The 15,932-nt window shown below is 36.4% G+C and overlaps 1 protein-coding gene across 2 annotated transcripts in view; it reads left to right on the forward strand.

Annotated features, from left to right (window-relative positions):
* The window catches only part of rock1 (Rho-associated, coiled-coil containing protein kinase 1), a 95,912-nt gene that overhangs the window by 64,476 nt on the left and 15,504 nt on the right, over window positions 1-15,932 (forward strand). For both annotated transcript variants that reach the window (XM_056470842.1, XM_056470835.1), the window contains exons 20-27: window positions 688-872; window positions 5,904-5,973; window positions 10,023-10,126; window positions 12,065-12,230; window positions 12,795-12,888; window positions 13,821-13,909; window positions 14,699-14,887; window positions 15,455-15,620. In XM_056470842.1, the coding sequence (XP_056326817.1) occupies window positions 688-872; window positions 5,904-5,973; window positions 10,023-10,126; window positions 12,065-12,230; window positions 12,795-12,888; window positions 13,821-13,909; window positions 14,699-14,887; window positions 15,455-15,620 (1,063 nt within the window). The remainder of the gene's footprint in view (window positions 1-687; window positions 873-5,903; window positions 5,974-10,022; window positions 10,127-12,064; window positions 12,231-12,794; window positions 12,889-13,820; window positions 13,910-14,698; window positions 14,888-15,454; window positions 15,621-15,932) is intronic.

The raw sequence follows: 15,932 nt of genomic DNA on the forward strand, positions 1-15,932 counted from the left end.
CAAATAAGTCTCTAATGTTCCTAGAGTGTGTGTGTGTGTGTGTGTGTGAAGTTTCAGCTCAAAATACCACACAAATAATGTTTTATAACTCTCTGAAACTGACCCTTTTAGGCTTTGATCCTATAATTCTGGAGTTTTGGTGACTGTCGCTTTAAATTCAAATGAGATTGTGTTCTTTTCAAAAGAGGGCGGAGCTACATATGCCTGTGTGTCAGCATAGTGACAGATTCAAAAACAAGACTACTGTCCTATGCTAATGAGGGAGAGAAGGTCACTAGTGGGCGGGGCTTTCGCCCTCTGATGACATCATACAAAGGGAGAATGTCAATCAAAGTGTTTCTGTCAAGTGTGATTATAACAAATGAATTAATATATTTTTACCATTAGAAGCTGCTTATATTCACAGACTGCTGACGCACAACTGTGTTTAAACCTTTAATAAAAGTAATTTTTGCATAATAGATCCACTTTAAATTAAAAAATACTGCAGTAGTTTTTTTAATAAATAAAATAAATATCAAATTGACTAAATATATAATTGAAAATGCAGTTCGTAAAAATTAACCGATAATTAATCAGCAAAACCGATACATCAATCAACTTCAAGTGTGAATCTGTTTAAGACCAAAATTATTGGCTTGACAGGATAACAAAATGATTAAATATGTCTTTTCTCTAACCTAACAGGTGAAGGACCTGCGGGTGCAGCTGGAGCAGGAGTCCGGGAGGCGCATGATGTCCCAGAACGAGCTGAAAAACTGGAAGATGGATTCAGAGCGGCTGAAGGGAACAGAAAAGCAACTCAAACAGGAGATCAACGCAGCCCTGGAGAACAAACGCTCGGTGGAGTTCCAGCTGGCGCAGCTCACCAAGTATGCTTTCGCTCGAAGGATCATCAATGTACATTTGAAGTCAGAATTATTAAATGATGCAAACTATTTCCTAAATGATGTTTAACAGAGCAAGGAAATTTTCACAGTAATTCCTGGAATATTTTTTCTTCTGGAGAAAGTCTTATTAGTTTTATTTCGGCTAGAATAAAATTTTATTAAAATTCAGTTTAGGGTCAATATTATTAGCCCCTTAAGCAATATTTAATTTTCAATTGTCTCCAGAACAAACCACTGTTATACAATGACTTGCCCTAACTTTACCCTAATGAACCTAGTTAAGCCTTTAAATGTCACTTTAAGCTGAATACTAGTGTCTTGAACAATATCTAGTCAAATATTATTTACTGTCATCATGACAAAGAGAAAATAAATCGGTTATTAGAGATGAGTTATTAAAACTATTATATTTAGAAATGTGCTGAACAAAATCTGCTCTCCGTTAAACAGAAATTGATGAGAAAAAATTCAGGAGGTTTAATAATTCTGACTTTAATTGTAATGTTATTATGTAGTGGGAGTTGTTAATTATTAATCATAAAAGGAGTTGTGTCTAAAGTTAGATGTCAATATCTCCAGGTCTAAACACTGTCCGATTCCAACAGCAAACAGTTAGTGGTGTAAGGGTTATTGCACACTGAATCTAAAATGTTTACCTATTAAAAAATACATTTGACCTCATGTTATGTCAGTGGCATCTACACACATCCTCTGAAACTTTAGTTTGTCATGACATATGATTTTGGATCTGGCTTGATTTTATTTTACTTATATATTTATTTCCCCCCAGTATTTCACATATGTAAAAAGCATTTGAGAGGCGTTTTGACTGTTCAAAACCACCGTACAAGCAAAATCCAGAATACTGATCTGAAAATCCAGCACAGAGCACTTCATGATGAAGAAAGTTTTCTGTGCACGACTCGTTTATCGGATACAAAAACACACACGAAAATGTCAGACTTCAGTGTGCAAAGACCTGAAGAGTACACAGAAATTATGCTTCATCAATGCTTTTTAGTAGCTAACATGTTTGTTTTGTTTTTATCTGTCTTTATTTTTATTTCCACTGCTCAAAAAATATAGATCAATTATATAGATATAAAAAATATAGTTATTATATTAAAATATAGGAGAATTCCAAACACAGTTTAGACTTTTAAAAACTTGGCTTAATTTAAATGTGAGTTAATAATGTAAGCAGTTTTGACTTTTCTGACTTGTTTTTTAATCAAGAGAGAAACATTTAGAATTGTAAGAAAAAGGTCAGAATTGCAAGAAAGCTTATAAACTTACTTTTGGACAAAACATCTATAATAAACTTCTATTCATTTGAGTAATATTATTGAATCATATGCAAATGTTTATATGATTTACCTACAATACTGTTTGCAAAGCAATATTCGTCTTTATTATATATTATAGATGAATTATACATTTTTCTTTAGCTCAGTCCCTTAATTCATTAGGGGTCACCACCGCGGAATGAACCGCCAACTTATCCAGCATATGTTTTACACAACAGATGCCCTTCCAGCCACAACCCAGCACTGGGAAACACTATACACTCACATTCACTCATGCACTACGGCCAATTTAGTTTATTCTAGTCACCTATAGCACATATGTTTGGACTATGAGGGAGAAAACCAACGCCAACATGGGGAAACTACACACAGAAATGCCAACTGACCCAGCCGGGACTCGAACTAGCGACCTTCTTGCTGTGAGGCCTCTTATATTTTATATTTACTTATTTAAGTCTAGGAGTTTTTATTTAAAAGGTGTAACAAGGAAGATTAAAATTTGGTAAATAATAGTGAATTAGAGCTAATAAAAAAGATAAATGTGGAGAAGCACCCTTTCGACAGCACCCTTTCATTCACTGCACATGTTAATAATGTCACCCGATCCGCTTATTTCCACCTTCGAAATATAAATGGTTTACGTCCTTCCCTCACATCTCATTCAGCTGCCATTCTTGTTCATAGTTTAGTCACATCCCGTTTAGATTACTCTAATTCCCTTCTGTTTGGCCTCCCCTAAAAAAACTCTTCATAAATTACAACTGGTATAAAACGCTGCAGCCCGTATGATCACAAAAAAACCCTCTATCTGCCACATCACACCCATTCTACAGCAGCATCACTGGCTTCCCATATCTTTTAGAATTAATTATAAAATACTTCTTCTCACTTTTAAAGCCATCCACAATCTCGCTCCTCCATACCTTGCTGATCTTGTTCATATCGCCACACCTTCTCCAACACTTAGGTCTTCTTCTTCCATTCACCTCACTGTTCCCTCTGTCCGCCTTGTCACCATGGGTAACAGAGCCATCAGCCACTCTGCTCCTCAGCTTTGGAATTCACTTCCTCCTGATCTCCGTAATTTAGACTCTCTTTCACAATTTAAATCCAAACTCAAAACACATCTGTCTAGACCAGCTTATTCTCTTTAACCCCACTGCATTAAAAAAAAAAAGTTTGTATTGTATTTTATTGATTTTATTGTGTTTTTATTTGAACTGATTGTTCTAGCTGCTCTGTACGGTGACCTTGAGTGTCATGAAAGGCGCCTTAAATAAAATGCATTATTATTATTATTATTATTATTAGAACACACTTCAATCCTCAGCCCCAAAGTGAAGAGTCACCACAAAGTTTTGGCTTTAACTATATATATATATATATATATATATATATATATATATATATGTAAAATATAAGGATTTATTAAGGTTGACAATGAAAATCCAATTAGATCCACTCGTTTGGTAAACAGTCTCTCATATATTATCTAAGTCTCTCATATATTGTCTATATAATATATATAGATAATATATGAGAGACTTTGTTTACCAAACGAGTGGATCTAACTGGATTTTCATTGTCAACCTTCATAAATATAAGCTGAAAAGTGATTATTTTTTTATTCCATGTGGTTAGTTTTTAGTTATTCTCAAAATCATTCCTCATAAATCCAACTTTTTTTATTATTATTATTATTATTATTATTATTATTATTATTATTTATTTTTACCAAATTCTGTGCAGATTGTCATGGTTTAGGATTATTGGTGCTTTTGGAGCTCCCATATAACCTCACTTCTCTAGCTCTGACTTCCAGCAGCTATTGCATTACTGAAGCGCTTTGCTATTGCAGAAAAAAAGCTATTATTGCAGATTACGCTTAAAGCTGACCTAAACTGTCGGCTGCCAATATTTACATGAGTGGATTAAGGATTAGCCTCCGTCCGACCACACCAGTTAATCCTTGCCTTCTGTTAGACCGCTCATAATACCTCACGTCGTCATGTTCAGCAGTTTAAGGTCTACATGCTGTAATATCATTAGTCAGTCAGTTGGTTAAGACTTTATTAATCCCAAAGGGGGATCACGTCACAGTAAAGCTCACCATATACCACAGGTCTCATATACGGGTGTATATATTCAATGTTACTTTAACGTGTTCAATTTAGCCAGCAGTCAAATTTTATTAATGCACATTTTTTATACAAATCTTAATATGCATATGAGGGAAATCTATTAAATGACACTATTTGAATGGAATATTAGCAAAATTATAATATTTACACCACCATCATAACGTGTTCGCCATGCAGAGGTGTTTGTACAACACAATACAGGCGGTATAAAACTAATTAGAATCAAATGACCCTTGAATATTTCAAATGGCCCACGGGCCTGGAGTTTGAGACCCCTGCGGTATACACTGTAAAACACATTCACAAGTGTTTTTCGTTTATTTACGGTTGTGAATTGCATTATGGGATGTTGATCTCTGCTCTGTCGACTTTTGATGTTGAGAGTTAAACTCTACAGTTTAACAAAGTGAGTTTTAGTGACCTTTTAGTAGTTTGAAATCATATGAAAGAAATGATGTATAGAGAAATAAGAGTGTGAAATAACAGAAATATATACCGGTAGATTATTACCAGGTTTTTGGAGCGTAATATACAACAACACAGACAATACAGCATTGCAAACTATTAAAAATGCTCATAAAAGTCAGTTTTTGAACTTTTCAAGGTTAAATGTTGTTGGAAGAAAGATCAAGCTCCCATAATGCAATTTAAAATCACAAAATATGGAAAACTGCTAATTTACAGACATTTCTAGTGTACAATAAATAAATACTAAAAAAACTGCATTACAAACTGCATCTCTTAGTTTCAAGTATCCACACTAGTCTAAATCTGTACATTAAAATCTACGTATATCATCTGATGTGGCATTGATTATACAGTCTAATCGCTGTTGGTAAAAATGACCAACTGGCTAGTAAAAATTAGCCTATTTATTCATAATATACAGGACCCTGAGCTTTTAGTGGCTTGCTATTTACAGTTGAAAACTGTCCTGTGTATTTTTGTTTCTTTGTCAAATATTTCCCAAATGATGTTTAACAGAGCAAGGCATTTTTACAGTAATATTACAGTATATTTTTTTAAAGTCTTAATTATTTCATTTCTGCTAGAATAAAAGCTGTTTTTAATTTTTTAAAGCCATTTTAAGGTCAATATTATTAGCCCCCTTAAGCAATATTAGTTTTGGATAGTCTACAGAACAAACCACTGTTATACAATGACTTGCCTAATTACCCTAACTTTACCCTAATTAACCTAGTTAAGCCTTTAAATGTCACTTTAAGCTGAATACTAGTGTCTTGTAGAATATCTAGTCTAATATTATTTACTGTCATCATGACAAAGATAAAAGAAATAAGTTATTAGAAATGAGTTATTAACACTATTATGATTAGAAATAAGTTGAACAAAAAGTTATTTCTGTTAAACAGAAAATGGAGAAAGAATTAAACAGAGGGGCTGATAATACTGACTACAACTGTATATACTGTGAGCCCTAGATTAGAGTATGTAATATTAGTGTTTTGTGTTCATTTTTGAACAGGTTAATTTATGGACTTGTTTGAGTTTGGTTGAATATTGTTCATGATGCTGAAGTGATTGACTGAAATGTTTCTCCTCAGGCAGTACAGGGGAAACGAGGGTCAGATGAGGGAACTTCAGGACCAGCTGGAGGCTGAGCAGTATTTCTCAGTGAGTATCACACAGTGATGACACAAACACACACACACACACACACACACACACACACACACACACACACACACACACACACACACACACTCTTTTTTCCACTCTGAAAGGGGTCATCAATTGAGAATCAGATTTTCATTGCTTTTTGACACACTTTTTGTACTTTAAAAACATCCTGTAAAAATTCAGAACACAGATTCAATTTAACAAAACAAAAACTCTACATCAACCGGAAACTGCAACCCTTTTTTTGTATTGTGACGCAGTTCTTAGACAAATGGACTATTAAATGAGAAAACGGTGGGCGTGGCTTGTTTTTTCCTACTGCGAGCTGATTGGATGTAGAAAAGTAGGCCTTTCATTCAGCAATATCTGGAAAAGGGTTTATGGGGAGATATTACAACCTAACAAACTCCTCCTGCTCACCATTTCTGTTTGTTGACTGACAGCTGGAGGGGCGTGGTTAAGTATGTTAGCCCCGCCCAATACCTCAGACAGACCTATTCTCAGAATTTTGTTGTGGTCATATAAGAGTTTGTGCGTGCGAAATTCTGTTGTACGGCGCTGTGAAAAGGGGCGGGGTTAAACAAGATGATTAGACCATACCAGTCAACCCTCTCGTTTTTCCTTGGATTTTCCCGTATTTTACAGTTCTATCCGCTATCATCCCGTAAAAGTTTTTCCTGTCTTTCTCTGAAGGGTGGCAAATAAGCATTAAAGAGCCGAGCCTCCTTATACGCAACCCATACCGCCATACCACCAGGGGAATCCCTTATTATGGTGGGCATATCCCTTATTTTCAGATCCCAATGTTGACAGGTATGGATTAGACATTATAAAAGCGAGCGATTGGTCCATGTTTTAAATTTCTGTTCAGAGAGATCATGTTTTGATCTTCGATTGGTCTCACGCAATCATGTGATGTGATCTCGCAGGTCAGAGTTCACCAAGCTTGAACTTTCCAATGCAGCGAACTGCGAAATTTGTCGCACGAGTTTGTGTTTCCAGTCTGACGCATTCTCGCGCGTATGAATGGAAGTCTATGGGGAGAAAAGTGCAGTCTGACCACGGCTTTAAACTAAAAACAAACAAGAGCATTTTCAGATTTTAATTTCAGATTATAAGGGAAAGCTAATTGTTTTGTTCTTAATGACATGCGCAGATTAATTGTTCACCACAAAACAAGCAATGTTTTTGATTTTATGTGTACTGACAAGCCTAAATGCTTTTAAATCGCTGAAGTATTGTGTTCTAGGTCTTGCGTAATTAAATAATAATGAAATTCTCCTGAAAAAAACCCATTTTATACTGAAAGTTGTGTTTATATCAGTGTGTCTAATAAAAAAGTCAAGCCTGCAGCATGTCAACATGAAATGGAAAGAGGAGGAGATGCTGCCGTGGTTTCTTTCTTCCTTCCCAAAGCAATAAATGACTTGCGGCTCAAAACAAGCAGACGGAAACCACGCAGTGTGTAAGCTGTCAGTCAGAAACAGATGTTTGAGGAACAATAGTGTGCCAGGCTGTTCTGAGACCCCGCTGTAGCAGAGTTATTTCGATGACCGCCTTTGGTATCAGCGTTTCATTATGAGCGGATGGATATTTCAGACGCTGCTCTATGGTACTTAGTCGAGTTTTTGTTTTCTTTCGTTCGTTTTAAACAGGGTGTCCATGGATCCTTAAACAGCCTGAAGTCTTAAAAATCTCATAGTATAAAAATAAGGCCTTAATGAGTCGCTTCAAAGGTCTTAAAAATGCAATCGAATCGACACCATAAAGACATTTAGAAACTGTTTTGAAATCTGCTTAAATCTGTTTGTTTATCATCACACAGAACAACATGGGTGCAACCAAAGTCCGTTTCTAGTCCTTGGTTGAGTAATATATATAGTAATGAGGTTTGCACTGCGCGCTCACGGTTTTTACGTTTTTTTTTGGTGTGTTAATCTAGTTAATAATAATATTCAGAAGGTCATGATTCGCACTTATTAAATAAATACTTTGTATAGCTTTATTTTACATTCTTAGTGGATGCAAAACACACGTTTCGGCACAACAACTAGAATGTATAGGAATTGAGGAAGTATTTAAGTCACATTACAGGAGGTAATCTGAATAAAAGAGTATTACAATGACAAGCGTTCTGGATTCATACATTAAAATCACTTACACCAAGAGGAATAAATGAGGAATTAGACCTTGTGTTTCTTTAATGGTTTGTTGTTTATCTATAATAGTGTGAATCGTGGATTCTGAGTATGAAATGATACAAATAATAAGATGAAAATGTATTTTTTAATGTTTTGGACTGTCGTAATTTCATTGCATTGATGTAGACATGAACAAGTGAATGATGATAGTTGATATGTTATTTTCCTGTGCAGTGGAGATGATGCTTTTAAAGGTGAAGTAAATATCTCTTGTGTGGTTAATAACAGTATATTGAAACGAAAATGAAATTGTTTTTAACTATTGAGTGGTCGTGTAACTCAGTGTTTCCCAACCCTGTTCCTGGAGGCACACCAACAGTACATATTTTGTATGTCTCCCTTATCTGACCCATTCGTGTCAGGTTTTGTGGTCTTTTCTAATGTTCTGCTGAGTTGATTCAGGTGTGTTTTAATAGGGAGAGGTTAAAAATGCGTACTGTTGGTGTGCCTTCAGGAACAGGGTTGGGAAACACTGGTCTAACCAACGACGTAATGTGATTGACTGTGGGATGAAAGGGTGGAGTGAGAGGATTGTGTTATGAACTGAGGAAGGCATTGTGCCGAAACGTCTGTGTTTTGTATCCCCTAAGAATGTAAAATAAAGCTATACTAAATAATTATTTAATAAGTGCGAATCATGACCTTCGGAATAATATATCGGCCAGGAGTCTGGTGTCCTGCAGATTTGAGCTCCAACCCCAATCAGACACACCTGGGCTAGCTAATCAAGCCCTTACTAGGCTTCTTGAAACATCCTTGCAGGGGTGTTGAGGCAAGTTGGAGCTAAAATGTGCAGGACACCGGCCCTCCAGGACCGAGTTTGAGAACCCCTGATATAGGTAATATGTAGAATAATTTGAATATGCATAAGTTATTGACATTGAAAAATGATGTTATGTTAGTGTTGTTAATGCAGTTTGGTGGAACTGATGTGGGATTTTTAGTGTTTTTTTACTATTATTTTTTCATGCTTTATATGTATAATTAACAGTGTTAAGGATGGCCATTAGTTGTGTTGCGCCTTTTTTTTTTGCAAATTCTGTACCATTAAATTGGTCTTAACTTTCATTCTGTGTTGTATAAAATTAATATAATATATTGTATAATTGTATAATTGTATATAAATGAAATATAACTGCATTCTGCTGTTTTTCTGTGGTCACAAATTAAATTAGCTTAAAATTATGTTCATAGTCTGTGCCAATAGCCTAGTGGTTAGCGAATCGGCATATAGCATCAAGGTGCTCATGGAGACCCGAGTTCGATTCCCGACTCTAGATTCTTTGCCCATCTCTGCTCCCCACACTTTCTTGTCTGTTAAATGTCCACTGTCCCATCCCAATAAAGGTGAAAACCCCTAAAATAATTAAATAAAAAGATGTTAATATAAGTTTAGATATGAACCCTTTCATGTGTACGTTGTAAATATTCCTGCGGAGTTTTTTGTATTGTGATCGGTATTTAGAATGCAATATTCATTTTTTTAATTGTGCAACCCTACTATGAATAAACAAAGAAGGAATCGTACCACCAGGATGTAAAAAAAATGTTGATTGATAAATTTTTGAGGTCACCTGACACATTTTTATTGTGGTTTGTGCTATTTGTAGTGACTTTCTATATTTGCATGTGTTGTGAGAATTTGTGTACGAGTGTGTTTTCAAATCAAAGATGTTTTCTCAGTTTGTTTTAGCGCATTTGATCTCTCTCAGCCACCATAGATTATGCAGAGAACTCTGGTTATCATTGGTTATTTTTTAAAACATAGTTTTTTCCCATTTGGATGCATTTTTTTAGTTTAGACTCTTTACTCAAGACATTTGTTTCCTTCTTTGTTTTCAGACACTTTATAAAACTCAGGTGAAGGAGCTAAAGGAGGAGATCGAGGAGAAGAATCGACAAAATCAAGAGGCTGTCAAAAAAGTCCAGGATTTGAACTCAGAGAAGTAAATCGCCAGTCATTAAGCTGCATTTGCAAAAAGATTTGATTAGCGTCATGTGCTTTTAGTTGAAAAAGTCAATAATCGTCAACTCTGTTACCATCAAACTTCATCACTAATGTAACAGAGTAAAACGTTTTTTAAAAAGTGACGCAAGATAATGTTATTTAAAATCAAAAACAAGATTAGTTTAATTACCCCATTGGCAGATTATTTAGCTTGTTTTAAGGGAAAACGCACTTAATTTTGACAAACTTTATCTGAAATCAAAGATATTTTTTGATCGTCTAGAAAATGTTGCTTGATTTAAGAATTTTTCAATTTAATACTCTCCTAGAGCGCCGTCTGCTGTTAAAAACTAGCCTAGAGCGCCGTCTGCTGTTAAAAACTAGCCTAGAGCGCCATCTGCTGTTAAAAACTAGCCTAGAGCGCCGTCTGCTGTTAAAAACTAGCCTAGAGCGCCATCTGCTGTTAAAAACTAGCCTAGAGCGCCATCTTCTGTTAAAAACTAGCCTAGAGCGCCATCTGTTAAAAAGTAGCCTAGAGCGCCATCTGCTGTTAAAAACTAGCCCAGAGCGCCATCTGCTTTTAAAAACTAGCCTAGAGCGCCGTCTGCTGGTAATAACAAGCCTAGAGCACTTTCTGCTGTTAAACACTAGCCTAGAGCGCCGTCTGCTGTTAAAAACTAGCCTAGAGCGCCGTCTGCTGTTAATAACAAGCCTAGATCACCGTCTGCTGTTAAACACTAGCCTAGAGCGCCATCTGCTGTTAAAAACTAGCCTAGAGCGCCGTCTGCTGTTAATAACAAGCCTAGATCACCGTCTGCTGTTAAACACTAGCCTAGAGCGCCATCTGCTGTTAAAAACTAGCCTAGAGCGCCGTCTGCTGTTAATAACAAGACTAGAGCGCCGTCTGCTGTTAAACACTAGCCTAGAGTGCCGTCTGCTTTTAAACACTAGCCTAGAGCGCCTTCTGCTGTTAAACACTAGTCTAGAGCGCCGTCGGCTGTTAAACACTAGTCTAGAGCACCGTCTGCTGTTAAACACTAGCCTAGAGCACAGTCGGCTGTTAAACACTAGCCTAGAGTGCCATCTGCTGTTAAAAAATAGCCTAGAGCGCCGTCTGCTTTTAAATATTAGTCTAGAGCGCCGTCTGCTGTTAAACACTAGCCTAGAGCACCGTCGGCTGTTAAACACTAGCCTAGAGCGCCATCTGCTGTTAATAACAAGACTAGAGCGCCGTCTGCTGTTAAACACTAGCCTAGAGTGCCGTCTGCTGTTAAACACTAGCCTAGAGCACCGTTGGCTGTTAAACACTAGCCTAGAGCGCCATCTGCTGTTAATAACAAGACTAGAGCGCCGTCGGCTGTTAAACACTAGCCTAGAGTGCCGTCTGCTTTTAAACACTAGCCTAGAGTGCCTTCTGCTGTTAAACTTTAGTCTAGAGCGCCGTCGGCTGTTAAACACTAGTCTAGAGCACCGTCTGCTGTTAAACACTAGCCTAGAGCACAGTCGGCTGTTAAACACTAGCCTAGAGTGCCATCTGCTGTTAAAAAATAGCCTAGAGCGCCGTCTGCTTTTAAATATTAGTCTAGAGCGTCGTCGGCTGTTAAACACTAGCCTAGAACGCCGTCTGCTGTTAAACACTAGCCTAGAGCACCGTCGGCTGTTAAACACTAGCCTAGAGCGCCATCTGCTGTTAAACACTAGCCTAGAGCGCCATCTGCTGTTAAACACTAGCCTAGAGCGCCTTCTGCTATTAAGAACTAGCCTAGAGCACCGTCGGCTGTTAAACACTAGCCTAGAGCGCCATCGGCTGTTAAAAACTAGCCTAGAGCACCGTCTGCTGTTAAACACTAGCCTAAAGCACCAACATTTGGACTAGGATTGTTAGTGAAACACCTTATGTGATGTATTAGATTGGATTGGATTGTTTTGTCTGCAGGGATTCTCTGTCGGCTCAGCTGGACCTCACCATGACCAAAGCTGAGTCAGAGCAGCTGGCCCGAGCGCTGCAGGAGGAGCAGTATTTCGAGCTCTCGCAGGAGTACAAGAAGGCCACGTCACGGTACAAACAGGAGATCTCTGAGAAAGACTCCACCATCTCACAGGTCTGTGCAGAATCTTTAGCTCAATCTGATTATTTCATGTGTATCGTCTATATATATATATATATATATATATATATATATATATATATATATATATATATATATATATATATATATATATATATATATATATATATGATTTAATCTCATTAATGGCACTATTTTTTTATTTGTCATTCATTGTCATGGATCAAACAAACTTATAGGCCATAATATTAAATTATTTTCTGTAAGAAATGTGTTTCATAAAAGTTAAAATCATAATAATACAAAAATCTATTGTGATTTGTGAATTGTTTAAAAATAACGTAACTTCTAAATATTATTTTCTAGACATTTTCCTAATTGTGCAACATTTAAATAAATAAAAAATTAATGTTAATTTTAAATGTGTTTTTAATACGTTAGTGTAAATGATTTCTTGTTTAGAAACCATTAACTATCAACTATCTCCAGTTACTGAATCATCCAGATGCTGCTCTTCTATGTTCCTTTGTAATTAATGTCTGATATTTGATTATTTGATATTGGCTTTTAATTGTGCTGTGATGCCTTTTTGCTCAGCTTGAGGATTCCAATAAAACCCTTACCAAAGACGTGGAGATCCTCAGTAAGGAGAAGACGGAATTTAACGAGAGAATCCAAACTCAAGAACAAGGTAATCTGTCTGTCTGTCTGTTCCTCGTTCTATCTGTCTGTCAATCTGTCTGTGTATCTCTGTATCCGTTATTCTGGCTATCTGTCGTTCTATCTATCTGTCTATCTTGTCTATCCATCTGTCCGTCGTTCTATCTATCTATCTATCTATCTATCTATCTATCTATCTATCTATCTATCTATCTATCTATCTATCTATCTATCTATCTATCTATCTATCTATCTATCTATCTATCTATCTATCTATCTATCTATCTATCTATCTATCTATCCGTCCATCTATCTATCCGTCCATCTATCTATCCGTCCATCTATCTATCTATCCATCTATCTATCTGTCTATCTATCTATCTGTCTATTTATCTATCTGTCAATCCATCTATTCGTTGTTCTATCTATTCATCTATCTATCTATCTATCTATCTATCTATCTATCTATCTATCTATCTATCTATCTATCTATCTATCTATCTATCTATCTATCTATCTATCTATCTTTCTATCTATCTATCTATCTATCTATCCATCCGTCCATCTATCTATCCGTCCATCTATCTAGCTATCCATCTATCTATCTATCTGTCTGTCTATCTATCTATCTATCTATCTATCTATCTATCTATCTATCTATCTATCTATCTATCTATCTATCTATCTATCTATCTATCTATCTATCTATCTATCTATCTATCTATCTATCTATCTATCTATCTATCTATCTATCCATCCATCTATCTATCCGTCCATCTATCTATCCGTCCATCTATCTATCCGTCCATCTATCTATCCGTCCATCTATCTATCTATCTATCCATCTATCCATCCATCCATCCATCCATCCATCCATCCATCTCCTTCTTTCCTTTCTTCCAGTCCTGACATCTCACAGTCTCCTTCATGCCTAATCCTCTCGTTTCTTCTGTCTTCCTGCAGAGTTTGCAGCAGAGAGAGAGGAGCTGACAAACTCAATAAAGGCAAATTACGAGAAGGCGCTTAATATTGAACGAACTCTGAAGACCCAGGTATAACCATCATTAACATTGACTTCAAATATCAGTAGTGCACGCACAGGAAAATATATTATACGTAGTATGTGTAAATGCAGAATATTTTCTAGGGGTGTAACAACAGACAAAAACAGGGTTCATACGGGTGCTGGAAATACTTGAAAATGCTTGAATTTAATTAGTGATGGGCTAAGATGAATTTTGATTAATCACATCCAAAAAAAAAGTTTGTTTAGACATAAGATGTGTGTTTTATATGCATTTAATAGGTATGTGTAATACAAACATGCATAAAAACAAAAATATACAAAATGTTTTTTTTGCATTGATATTTAAATGTATGTACGTATATTTTATTATATATTCACATATTATTGTAGGGCTGAACAATATATGGTTTGAGCATCGATATCACAATGTGTGTATCCGCAATAATCACATCGCAGGATTAGATCTTTTCTTAAAGATTAAAGGTTAAAGATATTATTAAAAATTTTCATTTTTAATGTTTATACAATGAGGATCATGCTATTTTACGTTTGATTGGTCAATTTCTGCACTTGAATACTGTTAAACTCGTCAGAAAACCATAACGCACTCTTTATTTCACTTTTATTTTTGCTCTGTCGTATTTATATATGCTTTTCGTTCTATTTTTATGCAAATGACTTGATCAAAGCCCTAATCAATTTTGTAGGTCTCTATTAGGCTATTTTTGGTAATATTTATCTAAAATATGTTTATTAAGACAACAAAACTCTTTTTAGTTGTTCTCCATCTTCACTCTTCTACATGTCTCTGCAGGCGGTGAATAAGCTGGCGGAGATTATGAACCGTAAGGACATGAAGGACCAGAAGAAGCGAGGCAGCACCACCGACCTCCGCAAGAAGGAGAAGGAGAACCGCAAACTCCAGCTGGAGCTCAACCAGGAGAAGGAGAAGTTCAACCACATGGCCATCAAGTACCAGAAAGAGCTCAACGAGATGCAGGCGGCAAGTTCATGGAGCTCGACCTCCTTTAGTAGACTTTGCTATTCTGGGTACTACCAGAAGCCCTGAGTTTTGAGATCTTAAAGAGCGGGTTGGATTGTAGCGAGACAGAAGATTGGTTAGATAAACAGGAGCTAGATTATTTAAAGCTTCATAGGTAAGAAGCAATATTTCAAAATCAATACGAAACTTAACAGGCAGCCAGTGTAAGGAGGATAAAATTGGGGTGATATGATCATATTTTCTTGACCTAGTAAGAACTCTGGCAGCTGCATTTTGCACTGACTGATGTTTATTAATAGAGGATGCTGGGCAGTCAGCCAAGAGAGCATTACAGTAATCTAATCTAGAGCTCATAAAAGCATGGACTAGCTTTTTTGTATCTAAGATCTGCTAGTTTTAAAGTGTCTAATGTTAGGTGGAAGCTTATTCTAGGATAACAGTGAAAGCCTGATCCCCTTTTTGCTTGCACCGGGTCCTTGGTACTGACAGAAAAGTCTGATCTGATGACCTTAATTACTGTGTGATCTGTAGTTTTCTGACGGTTAATGCTGTTGTCTGTGTTTGCAGCAATTGGCAGAGGAGTGCACGTATCGCAATGAGCTGCAGATGCAGCTGGACAGCAAGGAGAGTGACATCGAGCAGCTCAGAGAGAAACTAAATGACTTGCAGCTCCGTGTGGACAATTCCAGCGTCACCAGCCTGCAGACGGACGAGCTGGACAGCAACATCGCTGGTAAGGACACCTTCACTAACCTTCAAGAGTATTTCTGGCTGATAAATGTAGAGAAATTAAAGGGATAGTTCTCCTAAAATGAAACATTACTATGTATTTACTCTCCATCAAGTGGTTTCAAACCTTTTAGTTTCTTCTATTGAACACAAAAGAAGGTATTTTGAAGAAAGCTGGATACCTGTAACTATTGACTTCCATCGTACAAAAACAAATACTATGGAAGTCAGTGGTTACAGGTTTCTGGCATGCTTCAAAATATCTTCTTTTGTGTTCAGCATAATAAAAAAAATCATAAACATTTGAACTAAATTG

Source organism: Danio aesculapii, chromosome 2, assembly GCF_903798145.1.
Source record: "Danio aesculapii chromosome 2, fDanAes4.1, whole genome shotgun sequence".
Classification (NCBI taxonomy): domain Eukaryota; kingdom Metazoa; phylum Chordata; class Actinopteri; order Cypriniformes; family Danionidae; genus Danio; species Danio aesculapii.